This window comes from Ursus maritimus, unplaced genomic scaffold (genome assembly GCF_017311325.1).
Source record: "Ursus maritimus isolate PB19 unplaced genomic scaffold, ASM1731132v1 scaffold_23, whole genome shotgun sequence".
Classification (NCBI taxonomy): domain Eukaryota; kingdom Metazoa; phylum Chordata; class Mammalia; order Carnivora; family Ursidae; genus Ursus; species Ursus maritimus.
The window spans coordinates 32,267,082-32,286,232 of record NW_024424786.1 but is presented as its reverse complement, the minus strand read 5'-3'; the positions used below and the strand labels follow the sequence as shown (position 1 = coordinate 32,286,232).

General features: G+C 38.2%; 1 protein-coding gene across 1 annotated transcript; it reads left to right on the top strand.

Moving 5' to 3' along the window:
* Positions 1–17,543: 17,543 nt before the first annotated feature.
* Positions 17,544–18,476, top strand: LOC103672245 (olfactory receptor 4C11-like). The gene has a single exon (XM_008700913.1). The coding sequence runs from the start codon at positions 17,544–17,546 to the stop codon at positions 18,474–18,476; it is 933 nt and encodes a 310-aa protein (XP_008699135.1).
* The last annotated feature ends 675 nt before the right edge of the window (positions 18,477–19,151 follow it).

Below are 19,151 nucleotides of genomic sequence, written 5' to 3'. Positions count from 1 at the left end.
AAGGGGCGCAAATCAAGAAACAGATTCTTAACTATAGAACAACCTGATGGTTACCAGAGGGCAGGTGGGTAGGACAACGGGTTAAATACATGATGGGGATATAGGAGTACACGTGTTGTGATGAGCACTGGGTGTGGTATGTGTTGAATGACTCAATTGTACAGCGGGAATTTCTATGACAATGTATGTTAACTAACAGGAATTTATATAAAAAAACAAACAAACAAATAAATAAATAAATAAAATCATTGCTATCAGTGTATTCAAGTGTACCACATCCTTAGTAACTGTGACAAGATTCCATTTCATTTTTAATGCTGTTTTCCATTATTTACCTGGAAAACCTTTTCAATATCAATAGTTTCCTCCAGTTAAGTATTATTTTAAAATAAATACATTAAAATATCATGTTTTCAGTGTTCTCACTACTTTTTGCTTTTGGGGACATTGTGAAGCTTAGTGACTGCACCAGTGTCCCAAAGTTGGCATGTTGATGTGCAAAAATTATATACATATATTTCAGTTGTACAACTTGATTTTTTGATATAAATATACTGTGAAAAGATCACCACAATCTAACTAACACATCTATATTTTCTATATAGTTATCATTGTGTGTGTTTGTGTGTGTGTGTGTTTGTAAGAAGTTTTAATTTAGATCTGTTCTTTTTCCAATTTTAAGTATAGGTTATGATATTGTTAAGTATAGTGACCCTGCTATATATTAGATCTCTAGAACTTAATCATTCTACGTAACTGAAACCATGCTCTCTTGGGCCAACATCTATTTCCTCCAGTTCCTGAGCCCTGGTAACCGCCATTCTGCTTCTGCAAATTGAACTATATCATTTCCACATATAAGTGAGATCATGCAATATTTCTCTTCCTAGTATCCACTCCTTGGCTACAATAAATATGAAGCTGGGAATTCAGACAGCACTACATAATCATGATTTCAGATCCTTTGGATTCATACCCAACAGTAAGATTGATGGATGGTAATAATATTTTAAACTTTTTGAGGAACCTCTATACTCTTCTCCATAATGACTGGGATCCCTTTCCTCCACATCCTCACCAACATTTTTTATCTCTTGTCTTCTCAATAATAGTCATTCTAACAGAGGTGAATTGATATCTCATTATGATTTTCATTTTCATTTCCTGCATGATGAGTGATGTTGAGCACCTTTTGATGTACCTATTGGCCATTTGTATGTCTTTGGAAATGTCCATTCCATCCCTCTGCCTATCTGTTAATCAGAAGAGATGAGGGAAATCTCCATAGCTTCTGCTCAACTTTCCTCTGAACCTTAAATTGCTCAAGAAATAGAATCTATTATTTAAAAAGATGTTAAGAAGAAGAGAAAATTGAATAATAGACAAAAAATTATATATATATATATGCATATATATGTAACAAAGTGGACAAAAATAGTAAACTACAATAAGATGAACTTATTCTCCAAAATTTAGCCATTACATTAAAGGCAAATACACTGCACTTCAAAGGCACAAGTTGGCAGGAGAGACAGAATAATCCTCAGCTAAGAAAAGTAATGGGCTAGCAATATACATATCAATATGATAAATCCCAGAACAAAGAGACCATGCACTATGAGTAAATGCTGTGATTCAATTTACATGAATTTAAAGAATAGACAACAGTAAAACAGAGTGATACAAATCAGGACAATAGTTGCATCTGAGGGAATTAACTGAAAAGGGGCATGACAGAACTTTCTGGGTTAATGAAAGTATTCTAGATCTTGAATTTGTTAATGGCTGCGTGAGTATATATATTTATCAAAACTCATCAAACCATACACTTAAAAGGTTGAATTTGATTATATGTAAAATTTATCTCAGAAAAAGAATTGTATTGCCAAAACGCACCTTACTGATATATCTAAGCCCTCCCTCCAAAAAAAATCCCTTTCAGTTCTAGTGATCATTTCCATAGAAAAAAAGCACAACAGGGACTGTCATTAAGAATTTCAATCCCATGAGTGGAAGATATACAAATATATTATTGGAAGTGAGTACATCATAGTGACTTTGAATAGCTGTCTTAGACTTCACCAAAATGAAAAACTTTTGTACTGAAAATTACATCATCCCAAAGTGAAAAGCCAACCCACAGACTGGGAGAAAATACTTGCAAATCATGTATCTGCTAAAAAACTTGTTCTCAGGCTCCATAAAGGAGTCCTACAACTTAATAATAAAAAGGCAATAATCCAACTAAAATTTGACAAAATATCTGAATAAAGATATTTCCACAAAAATAGACAAATGGCCAAAAGAACATGAAAAGATGTTTAACACGTTTAGGTAATAGGAAATGCAAACCTCAGCCATAATGAGATACTGTTTTCCACACACTAAGATGTCAAGAATCAAAAAAGACAGGCAATAACAAGTTTTAGTGAGGTGGTGGAGAAATGGAGTTCTCATAAATTGCTGGTGGTAACGTAATAGCATACAACCACTTTGGAAAACAATGTGGCAGCTCCTCAAAAGATTAATCATATAATAACAATGACCTAGCAATTCTAATCTTAGGCATCTACCCAAGGGAAATTAAATATATATTCACACAAACTTGTATGCCACTGTTATTAGCAGCATTATTCATAATAGCTGAAATGGTGAAACAATCTACATGTCAATCAACTGATGAATGAGTAACTTATATATTCATAAAATGGAATTTTATTCATCAACAAAAAGGAAAGAAATACTGATACTTGCCATAACATGGATGAAACTTATGCTAAGAACGTTATGCTAAATGAAAGAAACAGGTTAAAAAAGAAAACATACTACATAATTCCTTTTATATGAACTGTCTGAGAAAACTAATCTATAGTGAAAGAAAGTAGGTTTGGCTGGTTAGCTCAGTCTTTTCAGCCTCTGACTCTTGATTTCAGCTCAGGTCATGATCTCAAGGTCATGGGATCAAGACTCATTGGGCTCTGCAGTCAGCTTGGAGTCTTCTTAAAAGTCTCTCTTTCTCCTCCTGCCCCTCCCCACTGCTCCCAAACGAAAGCTTTCTCACTCAAAAAAAAAAAAAAAAAAAGTTAGTATTTGACTAGGACTACTGGTGATGGTGATGGATAGAAATAAGAAGTGACCTAAGTGACCTGAGTGGTTATGAAGTTTCTTTTTAGAGTGACAATGATGTAAAATTAGATATTACTGATTTTTTCCCAGCCTATATACTAAAAAACATTAAATTATATACTTTATTTTTATTATTTTATATTATTATGTTTATTAGCCAGCATATAGTACATCATTAGTTTTTGATGTAGTGTTCAACAATTCATTAGTTGCATATAACACCCAGTGCTCATCACCACACATGCCCTCCTTAATACCCATCACTCAGCTACCCCCAACCCTCCACACACCTCAGTTCTGCAACCCTCGGTTTGGTACCCAGTCCAGAGTCTCTCATGGTTGGTTTTCTCTCTCATTTCTTCCCCTTCAGTTTTCCCTCCCTTCCCCTGTGGTCCTCCGTACTATTCCTTATGTTCCACATATGAGTGAAACCATATGATAATTGTCTTTCTCTGCTTGACTTATTTCACTTAGCATAATCCCCTCTAGCCCCATTCATGTTGATTCAAATGGTGGGTATTCATTGTTTCTGATGGCTGAGTAATATTCCATTGTATATATGGACCACATCTTTATCCATTCATCTGTTGAAGGGCATCTTGGTTCCTTCCACAGTTTGGCTATTGTGGGTATTGCTGCTATAAACATTGGAGTGCATGTGCCCCTTCTTTTCACTACATCTGTATCTTTGAGGTAAATACCTAGTAGTGCAATGGCTGGGTCATAGGGTAACTCTATTTTTAACGTCTTGAGGAACCTCCATATTGTTTCCCAGAGTGGCTGCACCAGCTTGAATTCCCACCAACAATGTATGAGAGTTCTCCTTTCTCCACATCCTTGCCAATACTTTTTGCTTCCTGTCTTGTTAATTTTAGCCATTCTAACTGGCGTAAGGTGATATCTCATTGTGGTTTTGATTTGTATTTCCCTGGTAGTAAGCGAAGTGGAACATTTTTTCATTTGTCTCTTAGACATTTGTATGTCTTCTCTGGAGAAATGTCTCTTCATGTCTTCTGCCCATTTCTTGACTGGATTATTTATTTTTTGGGTGTTTAGTTTGAGAAGTTCCTTATAGATCTTGAATACCAGCTCTTTATCTATAATGTCATTTACAAATATCTTCTCTCATTCTGTGGGTTGCCTCTTAGTTTTGTTGACTGTTTCCTTTGGTTTGCAGAAGCTTTTTATCTTGATGAAGTCCCAGAAGTTCATTTTCTCTTTTGTTTCCCTTGCCTTTCCCAGAAGTTCATTTTTGCTTTTCTTTCCCTTGCCTTTGGAGATGTGTCTTGAAAGAAATTTTTATGGCCAATGTTGAAGAGGTTACTGCCTATGTTCTCCTCATCCCATTATCCTTCTGTGGCCCTAACGTCATGGATCACTTTATGTGTGATCTTAATTCTTTGCTCAATCTTGCCTTCACTGACACCCATACTCTAGGGCTCTTCATTGTTGCCAACAGTGGTTTCATCTGTCTGTTAAACTTCCTCCTCTTTATGGTCTCCTATGTGGTCATTCTGCATTCCCTAAGGAACACAGCTTGGAGGCAAAGCACAAAGCCCTCTCCACCTGTGTCTCCCATATCAAGTGGTCTCCCTATGCTTTGTGTCCTGTATATTTGTGTATATGAAGGCCGCAGTTACTTTATCTATTGACAAAGCAGTTGCATTGTTCTCTACTATCATAACACCCGTGTTAAATCCTTTAATCTATACTTTGAGAAATGACCAGATGAAAAATGCCATTGGGAAATTGTGTAGTAAGAAAACTTAGGTGACAAATAAATATGCCTGGACCTCCATATTGATTCAACTCAAGCAAAGGTCAAAATGATATTTTGGATGATCTTGAGAAAGAACACCTATGAAATAAAGGAAAAAATGTGACTGTTAGGAGTCATAGATTTTGAATTGAAAAGAACAGAAATGAATGCAAGAAAAGGAAAAATAAAAAAATAAAAGTAAAAATTAAATTGAATAAAGTCAATAAAATGTAGAGAAAAAAATACTGGGTTGTAGGGAATTTTTTTCCTATATTTACCCCATCCAGACTCTGAGAATTCCAGCTAGATATCTTTGAAAAACCACAATTTGTCTTTACTCCTGCTTAAGTTGTGGAATGAAACAGAAATTGAAACTGAGATTCTCAATGAAGGAGCAAATTGTTTATCTAGATACTCTCCCTACTCTCAGCAAGATTTCAACATAATGTGAGGTCTTCATGTTCTTTTTCTTTGTTAGTTTACTTTTTGGTAGCATTTCACTATGAAAAGGTATTCTTAAAAAATATGTAGCTTTATCTACACACAAAACACTTCAGGAAAAATATATTCCATTTATTCTATCCAAACCTCACTCATTAATCAATAGAAATTTCTTGAGTCCAAAGAATATATCAGACACATTGATGGCTGCTGGGGCTTCAAAGGTGAATAGAGAAGAACCTGGGTCTTGCCTTCACAGAGCTTCAGATCCACTGAGAGACACCCAGAGGGGAGGAGGAACTGACAGCACCGTGTTATAAATGGTAAGGTAGTGGCAGCACAGTGTTCTATGAAAGCATGTTTGAGGGATACAGACCAATGAACCAGGGGTCAGGAAAGTTTCCAAGATGAAAGGACATACAAAATGGAACCTGAAACTTGAAATGGAGTAAGCAGAGTGAATACGTTCACATCAGTTGAAGTAGGAGCATTCTTACCAGACAGAATACATAACAAAGGCCAGGGGGTGAAAATCAGTATGCAGGAAACCTCAGGAATTCGGTGTGGCTATGGCTGTTAATTCATCTATTCAATCAACAATTATTTATTGAACTCTGACCATGTGCCAGGCAATGTGCTAGACAATGAGCTTAAAAAGGGTAAATAATAAGATATGAACCTGGAGAGACAGGGACAGAGAAGAGGAAGAAGAGCTTCATAATCATGTTAAAGCTTACGGCTAAACACCATGGGGCAAACATTGGAAGACCTTTTGAACCAATGAGGGATCTGGTTTGATTTGAGTTTGACATGGTAACTATATGGGTATCACTGTGGGGAATGTAATAAAGGGAACAAGAGTAGCAGCAGGATGTTACCGAAATGACTTGGGTGTGAAAGAATGGAGCCTGAAATCTGGTGGTGCCAATGAGGATGCAGAATGTGGTAGGCACTGCTGTATCCAGCTCAACTACCCTTCAACCCTCCAATTCCCCGGCTGCTATTAGTATTACCTATTAACAGCTCAGAGTTTTATGCCCCATCGTCTCAGTACATTTGCCCCAGAACAAAATTAAAGGGTATGTTCACTACTCCAGGAGCAAGTAGGAACCAATGAAGGACAGGGTGACCCTTTGACTCAAGATGGAACCAGTCCTGTATTACAATATATAGCCCAGAGTTCCTGTGGCTCCAGGCTGATGCTAAGACCCAGTGGGGACCATAACCTTCTTCCTATACTGTAGTCAGCATCCTTCAACCTTTGTCCTTACAAATCACTTTCATAAAAATCCTCATCTCAGAATCTACATCTAGGGAAGGCAAACTAACACAAAGAGATAGAAGAGTTTAATAAATATTTAAGAGTATAAACAGAAGAACTTGACATGGGACAAAGATTTGAGAAAGAAGTCACGGACAAAAATCAGATTCTTCCTTAGATTTCTGGGAGGATGAGGGAACAAAGGTGAGTTGTCTTTGGCAGTTGATGTGGCTTCTCCCTCTTAGTCTGAAGGATTAACTCTGCATTATCTAACAGAACTATAATGCCCCCAGCCCTGAGGCAGTTGCCCTACAAAAAGGGGCTGATTCTCCTCAGTACCCACCCCCACTACTCTCTTTTCTCCTAGACCCATAACTGGACATGAGTCCCAGCAGACCTTGAAAGGTCACACCATGTGTGACCTTAGAGGAACACATTACAGCCCAAAAAAACTACATGAGTTTTCTAATTTATAAAGACAGAATAATCATGGAAGAAACATAAAATTTAATCAAGCCAAATTTCTTGATATAGGTTCACTAAGAAGAGATTCTTCATTTAATGTTGTAGCTGGGGAACTGAGAAAAAGCTAAAAGTTTGTCCGCTTGGTGGCTAAAGCATGAACCAAAAGGTGGCCCACGGTAATCAACTTAGAAATGCGAAACCTCTGTGGTTTAATGGAACTGGAGAGATTTAAAGGCATGGGGATATTGGAATGTTAGAATGGATTTGTCGTTTAAGATCTACTTAACCACCCTCAGAGGATCCAGAAGACATACCTTTCATATGACCCTGAGAAATAAATTTGTCAGCCTAGTCCCAGCATCCTTGAAAACCTCTGTGATCACTCTTTTCTGTAGACCAGAACTTTAGTATCCCTAAACTACGAATCTCAAAGCGATGGGAGGTATTTGATCCCAGATAATAGTGGCCAAGTGGTAGCACTCAACAACCTTCCAGGCAACGTGGGCATGCTTCCCATTAAGGACAGAGGATTCAAAACAGCAATCAGAATAATCAAAACAAGCAGAATTAGAATGTTGGCTAGTTTATGACAATTTCCTAGAATTCAAATAGAGATGAAGTCTATTCAAGTCTTAGTTATCTGGGTTTGTAAAAAAAATCTAGGTTCAATAAAAGAAGTCTAACTTAATCATAAAAGCAGAGATTCATGGCCTCGCAATCAATTTCCAGACTCGAACCAGTTTATAGACTCCAAATTCCTTGATTTGGAAGGAACTCCTGAGGAAGGACCCTGGGACCTTGCTAAAAAAAAAACAAAAAACAAAAAACAAAAAAACTTAAAATAATCTTTCCATCAGCTTTCCCCAAAAGAGGCCTATGGCCTTTTATCAGTCAAATTGTGCATTGGAGAAAAGAAAATAAGCAGACCTTTCAGGAACTCCTGGACACTGGCATTGACCTGAAATTGATTCCAGAAAACCCACAACAACAGTGTGATCCACCAGTCAGAGCAGCAGTTTACAGACGACAGGTTGTCACTGGAGTCTTAGCTCAGGCCTACTTTGCATTAGGGCCAATAGGTCACAGAACTCATCCTATGGTTATTTCCCCAGTTCCAAAATGCATAATCTGAATACACATACATTACACCTGGCAGAATCCCCACATTGGTTCCCTGGCATGTGGACTGAGGGGTATTATGGTGAAAAGCCAAGTGGAAGCCCCTAGACCTGCTTCTACTTATGGCAAAAGTAAACCGAAAACAATACAACATTCCTGGAGGAATTGCAGAGATTAGAGCCACCATCAAGGGCTTGAAAGATGCAGAGGTGGTGATTCCCACAACATACACAGTTACCTCACTTATTTGGCCTGTGCAGGAGTTAGATGGATTTTGAAGAGTGACAGTGGATACTTACAAGCTTAACCAGGTGGAGACCCCACTAAATTACACCTGCTGTACCAGATGGGGTTTCCTTGCTTGAACAAATTAAAAGATCTCGTGATGCTGGTATCCAGCAAGTGATTTCACAACTGCTTCTTATCTCCCTGTCAGTAAGGACCATCAGAGGCAGTTTAATTTCCACTTACGAGGCCGGCAATACGCCTTCCCAGCCCTACCTCAGGATGTGTCAACTCTACAGCACAACGTCATAATGTCGTCCATACGGACCTCAACTGTCTTGTATTCTGCAGGATGTCTGTACTGGTCCATCATACTGATCACATTATGCTGGCTGGATCTAGCAATATAGATGTAACTATTCTAGATTTTTCGGTAAGACATTTCTGCGTCAGAGGATGGAAAATAAATATCATTAAAATTCAGCAGACTGAAACTCAGCGAATTTTCCAGTGGCCCGAAGTATAGACCACATCAAGATATCCCTTTTGAAGGAAAAATACAGTAGGATAAAAACAGAGAGGCAGACAAACCATAAGACACACCTAACTGTAGAGAATAGACTGAGGGTTGCTGAAAGGGAGGTAGGTAGGGTGATGGGGTAACTGGGTGATGGACGTTAAGGAGGACACTTGATGTAATGAGCACTGGGTGTTATATGCAACTGATGAATCACTAAATTCTAACCCAAATTTAATAATATACTATATGTGAACTAACTTGAAATGAAATAAAACAAAACAAAAGCTATCCCTTTTAAGGCAAAGGATATCTTGGTCCATCTAGCCCCTCCAGCACCAAAAAATCCACGATACCCAGCAGCCCCTCTGGATTGGGGAAGCAATGTGGTCTTCATTTGGGTGTTTTACTCTGGCCTATTTATCAAGTAATTCAAAAAGCTGCTAGTTTGGTGGAGCTCAGAGAAAAGAAAAGATTCTGCCACAGGTCCAGGCTGAGGTACAAGCTTCTATTTCACATGGGTGTTATGATTCGACACGTCCTACGGTGCTTCATGTACCAGTGGAAGAAACGGGTGCTGCTGGAGTCTTTGGCAGTCCTCTATATATGAATTACAGTGCAGGCCCTCAAGATTTTGGAGCAAAGTCCTACATCCTCTACAGATAATTACTCTCCTTTTGAGAAATGGCTCTTGGCTTACAACTGGGTCTTAGTAGAGACTAAACACTAAACCAGGGGCCACCAATTTCTGTGAACCAGAGCTGCTCATCATGAACTTGGTGTTTTCTGACCCATAGAGCCATAAAGTTGGGTGTGCAAAGCCACACTCCATTATCGAGTAGAAATGTCATCTGTTATAGACAGTTTTGCTTTCCATGGTTTAGTTTACCTGAAGTTCAGAAGCAGATTCCTCCTTCTGAAATATTATGAGAAGGTCAATGGTAGCCTAATGCTACAACACAATGTCTGTGCCATTCACATCATGCCGTCTCATCACGACAGCATTTTATCATCTCACGTCATGACAGGAGAAGGATGAGTACAGTACACACGGGTATTTTGAGAGAGAGAGAGAGAACATATTCAGATAACTTCTGTTACACTTTATTGTTGTAATTTTTCTATTTTATTATAATTGTCATTCATTTCTTACTGTGACTATTTTATAAACTAACCTTGATCACAGGTATGTATGTATAGAAAAAACATAGTATATATAGGGGTTTAGTACTATCTATAGTTTCAGACAGCAAGGAGATCATGAAACACATCACTTTCCCCACATAAGGAGGGATATCTGTACAGGAGATCTGACCCAAGCAGGAACTGAACAAATAGTTAAATGAAGAAGTTCCCAAATGCTCATGGTCCCCACTTTTGCTACCATGCCTTCTCTCCCCCAGCCTGCACCCAAGGCCTTGTGGGGGGTTCACTATGATCAATTGACAGAAGAAGAAAAGTTTTGGGCCTGCTATACAGAAAATTCTGCAGTGATGTGTGGATACAGGTCAAATGTGAATAGATGTAGCACTACAGCCCCATTCTGGAAAATCCTTGAAGGTCAGTGTTGAAGGGAAATTCCTTCAATGGGTAATACTTTATGCAATGCACCTGGTGTTCATTTTCTTGGATGAAGAAATGGCCAGATGTACAATGTATACTAATTCATGGGTTTTAACCAATGGTTTGGCTGCACAAAGATATATTTGCCCCTTATGAATGCTCACCAAGGAGTGACCAGCAGAGGAAAATTTTAATAATCAAATGTATAGGATGACGTATTTTGTCCATAAAGTCAGCCTTTTTCCTAGACACTCCTATCTTCACTTGATGGGCTCATGAGCTGCCATCATCCGTGGACTTGGAGAATTTTTTATCCAGCATTAAAGTATTGCACACAGCATTGCCTCTAATAAATGATTTCACTTCACAGCAAATGAAGTACCACAATGAGCCCATGCTCATGGAATTCACTGGTCTTACCGTTTCCCACTATCATGAAGCAATTGGCCTGACAAAATGTTGGAATGACTTTTGCAGAATTAGTTATAGTACATGCTAGGTAGCAATACCTTCCAGGATTGGACTAAGTCTTCAGTTCTCTGGAAGGCTGCATATGCTCTGAATCAGCATCCATTACATGTTGCTGTCCCTCCCATAGTCAGGTCCTGTCATCAAAGGATGGAAATGGGAGAGGCACCACTCATATTGTCCTTAATGAACCCTAGCAAAACATTTCCTTCCTGGGTTCCCATTAACTTATGCTCTTCTTGCTTCTAAGTATTCCTTCCAAAGGTAGAAATTCTTCCAGAACATGACACAACAAGATTCTACTAAACAGAGTTACGACTGCTGCCTGACCACTTTGGGCAGCTCATGCCTTTGAATCAATAGGCAAATAAATAAGTTTTTGTGCTGGCTGGGGTGATTGATCCTGCCAACCAAGGAGAAATTGGACTACTACTCCACAATGGTGATAAGGAAGAGTGTATCTAGAATACAGGAGATCCCATAGGACTACTCTTAATATCACCATGCTGTGTGATTAAGGTCAATGAAAAACTACAACAACCCGATCCAGGCAGAACTACTAATGTCCCAGACCCTTTAGTAATGAAACTCTGTGTCACCCCACCAGTTAAAGAACCATGACCAGCATTAGTGCTTGTTGAAGCACATTGAATACAGAATGAGGAACAGAAGAAAATAATTATAAATTAACTATGTGACTGTTACAAAAATGAAGACTGTAATGATCGTATTTACTCCTAATATTATGAATATGTTTGTGTGCAAATACATGTAAAACAAATATCTTTGTTTTGTTCCCTTTCTTATTACCTTATCATGTAACAGAAGATATATTAGCTTTCTGTCATAGCATGTTAGTATTTTTATTTTCCATCATAGTATTTAACTAACTGAATATCAAGGAAAAAGTAAAAATAACCCCAAAAAATTGCCTTCCCTTCTTGTAGCAGTTTTAGTGCATTTTCAGTTGTATGCAGGATAGTTGTATGATGTTAGGTGCAATTATGACCTTCTGTTGTCTTTGTTTTTCTTTAAAGATTTTATTTATTTATTTGACAGAGGGATAGAAAGCACAACTATGCAGAGAGGCAGGCAGAGGGAGAGGGAGAAGCAGGCGCCCTGCTGAGCAGAGAGCCCAAGGCAGGTCTCAATCCCAGGACCCTGAGATCATGACCTGAGCCAAAGTCAGACGCTTAACTGACCGAGCCACACAGGCTCCCCATGTTGTCTTTCCTTGGAGATTAAGTATGGTTTAAGGAGATGTGTATAGATGCTAGGTGGATAATAATGAACTTGTAGTGATTAATTTTATGTGTTAACTTGCCTAGACCACAGGGTGCTCATATATTGGTTTGACTATTGTTTTGGGTTGTGACTCTGAGATTTTTCCAGATGATGTTAGTTTTTGAATTGATAGCCTGAATAAAGTAGTTTGCTCTCACTAAAGTGGGATCCTCATCCAACCCATTAAAGGCCTGAAAATTACAAAAGACTAAGCTCCCCTCAGTAAGAGGGCGATCTCCTGCCTGAGAGCCTTCAAACTGAACCATTGGCTCTTCCTGTCTCACAGCTTGCACACTGACACATGAACTCTTCCTGACTCCACAGCAGCCTCCTGCCCACGGACCTGAACTGAGACATCAAGTCTTACTGGTTTATAGCAGTTTCTGGTCTTTAGACTCAAAGTGGGACATACTGTGCAATTCTTGTGGTATGCAAACAATGGAATATTATTCAGCATTGAAAAAGAAGGAATGCTGCTGACCCATGCTACAAGACAGATAAACTTTGATGACATATTAAAGGAAATAAGCTGTTACTTTTAATAAATTTTATATTTTATAACAGGTTTACATTTACAGGGAAACTGCAGAAATGATACAGTGTTCCAATATGCTCTGCACTCAGTTTCCCCTGTTACCATCTTCCATACCAACTGTCACAACTAATTCACTTCACGTGAATTTTCAGATAACTTTGATTTTAACTAATGCCGTTTTTCTTCTCCAGAATCTCATCCAGTTGTCATGGCTTCTTCAGCACCTCCAGACAGCGACAGTTTCTCTGAATGTTCTTTTATTTATTTATTTCAACTTTGATTAACATACATTAGATTAGTTTCAGGTGGCTAAAATAATGATTCAACAATTCTAAGGATGCCTGGGGTGGCTCAATAGGTTAAGTGTCTGCCTTCAGCCCAGTTCATGATCCCAGGGTCCTGGAATGAGCCTGGCAATGGGCTCTCTGCTCAGCGGGGAGCCTGCTTCTCCCTATGCTTCTGCTCCACCTACCTGCTGTGCTCTCTCTCTATCTCTCCCTCTGTCGCTCTCTCTGGCAAATAAATAAATAAATAAAATCAAAAAATAATTTTTTAAATACAATTCTATAGTTTACTCAGTGCCCATCATGATAAGTGTACTCTTAACTTTTCTTGTCTGTTTGTTTTTTAAGTAATTTATTTATTTGAGAGAGAGATTGCAAGCTGGAGGAGGATAGAGGGATAGAGAGGCAGAGAAGCAGACTCCCTGCTGAGTGTGGAGCGCCATGAAGGGCTCAATCCCAGGACCCTGAGATCATGACCTGACCCTAAAACAAGAGTCGGAGGCTTAATCAACTGAACAAAGCAGGCACCCCTGAAGTTTTGTTGTTTTTGATGAACTTGACAGTTGAGCAGAACTAGACAAACATTTTATATAAAAACCTTCATTTAGGGTTTGTCTGATTATTTTACTCAAATTAGACTGGGGTCATGCGTTATTGGGAGAAAGGTCACAGAGGCAAAGTGCCATTTGCATCACATCATGCCACTGGGTACGTACTTTCAATGTCACTTATCACCATTGATGTTAACCTTGATCACCTGGTTGAGGTACTCTTTGCAACATTTCTCCTCTGTAAATTTACTTCCTCTGCCCCATTTCACAGTGAGACTTTTGGAAAGAACTCACTTGTGTACAGCCCACAAATAAGAGAGAGAGTGTTATCCTATAACCTTTGAGAACAGAGTACCTACAAAATCATTATGAATTCTTTTTTACAGGAGATTTATCTATTATCCCCTATTTCTTATTTGTTTATATCATTATGAACTTGTGGAATTTTTATAACATGAGTTCTATTTTAATTCAGTGTCATTTGGTTTGTCGCTCAAATCTTTTCCAAATTTTGGCCCTGGAGGCTCTTTCCATTGGCTCTTGTGTCCCTTTGGCATATTCTCATCACAGTGAGAGTGTATTTGTGTGTGTGTGTGTGTGTGTGTGTGTGTATGTGTGTGTCTATTAACACTTCTTTACCTTCTAGAATTACAGTATGTTCCAGTTCATCTACATTCCCTGCCACAGACCTAGGATCAGCCATTTCTTTAAGAAATCCTAATTCATTTTCTTTGATAATGATATCAGGAACCATGTCCTGGCCACTAGATAACTAGATAATCACTGGCTTTTTAATTATTATTCTAGTCAAAATACATGATTTATGTCCCAAATAAACCCCTTGCAAGAACTGATCACCTTTTCCCCCATAATCTAATAATACATATTAAAGATTAAGTTCTTTCTCAAATCTAGCTAATGCTTCTTCATTAAAAGTGAAGGAACACTTTAGGGAATGACCTTCCCCAGACTCCTGTATTTTGCATCATCCATGTTTAAATCCTCCTGCAGGGAAGGCAAAGAGAAGCATTTCTCAGTCAATGTTCCATGTGAGGGTGGGTTTCAGAAAGTGTGGGATGAATCCAGGACAAACTTTGTATCCTGGCCTGCAGACGGGAACCTGAGCTTCAGGGACATCAAAAGAGATCACACAGAATTTTAGAAACACATTTTTTTTTTTTAATTCTCATTTGAGTAAAGTGTGGCTAAATTACCTTGAGAAGAAAACAGGACTACTGAACATCCTATCCTTTGCAAAAGCTCTTATCAAAACTGGTAAGATTTGTGTGGGGGATTAACATAACTGTATTTAATACTCCGAGAAAATTTATCTGATCAATGCCACAGTGTGCATCCAACATAAAAGACATCTGAGGAAAGATAGAAAATTTAGGTAATTTTCTAGAAGAGCTTTGCAATCAAACCTGGGAAGACAGAATAACAGAAATGCACAGCAGTTCCAGGTGGAGAGAGAAGCAAATTGAAATAATATCTAACTGTTCCAGGAAATGCTCCAAGGAGATAATGATTTTACTTTGAATGGAGTAGGTTTCCCTTTTCAGTGGTAACTGCATATTGAACAGGACTGAATACTGTTGGATTGTATCAATAGGAAATTCTCTTAATTCTTTCATTCACTTTATGAATACTTATTAAATACGTACTTTTTTCTAGATGTTAAATTCAGCAGTGAACAGAAAAAAATTACCTTCCTGATGTTGCTTCATTTGAACGTATGTCACTTTTATATCTATTATTATGGGAACTATACAAGTATCTGTCTATATTTCTATCAGGTAGATAGATGATAGATTGACAGATGGATCGATCAATACATAGATAGATATTTTTTTATTATACTTAACTGTTAAAAACCACAAACAAGTTTTCATTCCTGTCTGCTGAAGAGTTGGATAAAGAGTATATCTGGCAAACTCCTAAGAGTGCAGGGGAACCTGTGTGATTGGCGGTGTGGTTGGGGCATGATGTGGTAAAGAGCCGTGAGTCCAGAACTGCCTCTACAGCTGACTCACCCTCTTACCCAGACATTTACATTTACTCTGGCCCTGGGAATCCTGCTGTCCCGGAAGCCTATGTCAGAAGACAGCTGTTATGAACCAGTAATATGCCAAAGTGATTAACCAACCATCTACTAAGAGAAGGTATTTATTTATTTATTTATTTATTTATTTATTTATTTATTTATTTATTTATTTTTAAAGGTTTTATTTATTTATTTGACAGAGAGAGAGAGACAGCCAGAGAGAGGGAACACAGGCAGGGGGAGTGGGAGAGGAAGAAGCAGGCTTCCAGCGGAGGAGCCTGATCTGGGCTCGATCCCAGGACTCTGGGATCACGCCCTGAGCCGAAGGCAGACGCTTAACGACTGAGCCACCCAGGCGCCCCAAGAGAAGGTTTTTAAAACTTTTATTTTTAATGCAACGTGATTATGAGATATTTTCAACTACCAAAAGGAATATTTTAAAAGGCAGGTCATCCTCCTAACTTTGATTCCAAGAAAGCAATTTCTCCACCCTGAGGCCACAAATATGTGATTTTGGTACTATCTTAAACACAATTAGTTGATATGAGTCCATGTGTGTGTGTGTGTGTGTGTGTGATATATATTTTATTCTGCTGTTAATGAATATATCACCGTCCTCTGCACCGAGTACTGAACTCTATCACTTTTCAACATAATTTAGAAACCATTGCCTATATACCCACTTCCTTTTTATTGATGATTGCATAAAATGCCATTCCTGATCCATTTAGCTTCCTTTATGATTGGCATTGAAGTTGTTTCTTACCTTTTGCCAACATGGAAAGGACTGCTGTGATTGCCTTTGTGCCTGTGAGTGAGATTACTTGCAGCAAATGGAAACATTAGACCTGAGTCTAAGTGCCATTGAAATATCATCAATGCTTAAAATCACTCCCTGAGAAATTGTACCCCCTTAAACTCCTACCAAAAATGTGTGGGATCAATCATTTCCCACATCATTTTCAGCAGTGTTTGTTAAGATACATTTATCAATGGGGCACCTGGGTGGTTCAGTAGGTTACGTGTCTTCCTTTGGCTCAGGTCATGATGCCAGGCTTAAAAATAACATGAAATTTGAAAAAATATTTTGCTTTATGTCAAATGTTCTCTATTTTTGTTTTATTTAGTCTGAGTATCTTCTTGTGTCTTAAAAAATATAATGAAAGACCCATTAAAATACTGAACAAGGCAAAGAATACTTTCAAAAGTACAAAGTTTTATAGAAAACTAATTTAAAACTACAAACAAGTAGAAACTATTGAGAGTTAAAGTAACAGTAATTAAAGAGTCAAACTAATAGATTAAAATAAATTTCACGATAGGCTGAACCAACTGAATGAATGCTCACTGCAAAAATATTGTTTGTTTCTCCCTTCTCTCTCTCTCTCTCAAGTTACATTAAGGGAAACACTATCAGAAGTTTCTACACCATTCCTTAAATGTTCAGAATAGTTACAAGATGATACTTTATAACTGAATTACCAGGTTCAAGTAGTGTGATAGGACATTATGTAAATCATGCATGAATTTCTCTATTTGGCAAAATTCTACCTAATTGGTCCTTGCTGTAAACTAAAGAAAGACATTCAGCTCAGAAAGATACCCTCTTATCAAATTCCCCAAATTAATGTTTTTTATGCCTGAAGAATTGGGTACTATTTCATTATTGATATATTTCATTGTTTCCTTAAGCAATCAGGTAAAGAGACTGTGAATAAATATTATTTCCACTTTATTCGCAAGAAAACAACATGGAAGGTAAGGGATAACACACAGGTACGTGGCACGTCCATGATCAAGCATATGGATTTGTCCTCCAAATGGAGTATTCATTTCATAATATTTCTTTCTTCGCAGATTAATTATTTCTAACCTGCGCTTTCTCCACTTTGCCTGAAATAATGCAGCAAAATCACAGCGTAACTGAGTTCATACTGCTAGGATTGACTCAAGATCCTATGAAAAAGAAAATGATATTTATAATCTTCTTCATTTTATATATGGGAACCATGGTGGGGAATTTGCTTATTATTGTGACCATCAAGTCCAGCCGGACACTTGGGAGCCCCATGTACTTTTTCCTATTTTATTTGTCCCTTGCTGATTCCTGCTTCTCAACATCCACAGCCCCCAGACTAATTGTGGATTCACTCTCGGTGCAAAGAATCATAACTTACAATGAGTGCATGACTCAAGTCTTCGCACTACATTTCTTTGGCTGCATGGAGGTCTTTGTCCTCATCCTCATGGCCATTGATCGCTATGTGGCCATCTGTAAGCCGTTACATTACCCAGCCATCATGAGTCGGCAGGTCTGCATCATCTTGATTGTTATTGCATGGATAGGGTCTTTTATCCATTCTATAGTCGAGGTTGCCCAGGCCTTGAAATTGCCTTTCTGTGGCCCCAATCTGATTGATCATTACTGCTGTGATTTGCAGCCCTTGCTGAAACTTGCTTGCATGGACACCTATCTGATCAACCTAGAATGGGCGACTAACAGTGGGGCAATCTGCACGAGCAGTTTTGTGATTCTAATGATCTCATACATTGTCATCTTGCATTCCCTGCGAAACCACAGTGCAGAGGGGAGGAAAAAAGCTCTCTCTACTTGCACTTCTCACATCATTGTAGTAATCTTATTCTTTGGTCCATGCATGTTCATATATACACGCCCCCCAACCACTTTTCCCATGGACAAGATGGTGACAGTGTTTTATACTATTGGGACCCCTTTTCTCAACCCACTCATCTACACACTGAGGAATGCAGAAGTGAAAAATGCCATGAGAAAGCTCTGGCATATCAAAATCACCTCAGAAAGCAAAAGATGAAATGAGGGCTTTGGCTGATTCCTTAATCTGTACAGATATCAAATATGACCGTGTATATCCTGACTTGTTGCAAACACTCTCATATAGTGCAGCTGATTTCCTTACTTTTTCTGTACTTCTGTCCTGAAACTGGTAGCTTTTCTCATAATGCCAGCCTGGTTCTTTCTTTTCCTGAGAGCTCAGTTCTGGCATTGAGGATTATGAAATGATCCACACATCTCAGTCTACCCTCTGGTTTGATAAGGAGAAAGATATTCATACATTCACAACTGTTCAGTGAGCATCCATAAATAAAGAGTAGCGTGTTCTCTATGACTTGTGATTCTCTCTACAGCACATTTCAAATAAGTTATCCTGCTTTCTTTGAACCCATTCACAGCAAATGAACTAACTTTGTGTGTCAAGAAATTCTTTTCATTATATCATTAGTTTATCTTGAAAAAAGTTCTATGGTAGTAAACTAAAGGCCAAAAGGTTGTATATATAAATATATGTAATTTTTTTCCTTAAATAATTTTTCTTATGTTTCCTTTGACTATTCAGATAACTGTGGCATTATGTATAGGATTTGTTAAATGTAGTATTACAAAGCACTCATGATACTCAGCTAATTTCTGTGATTGGGATATGGGAACTGCAACAAGAGACTTCTACAACTGTAAGAGGGAAAGACGT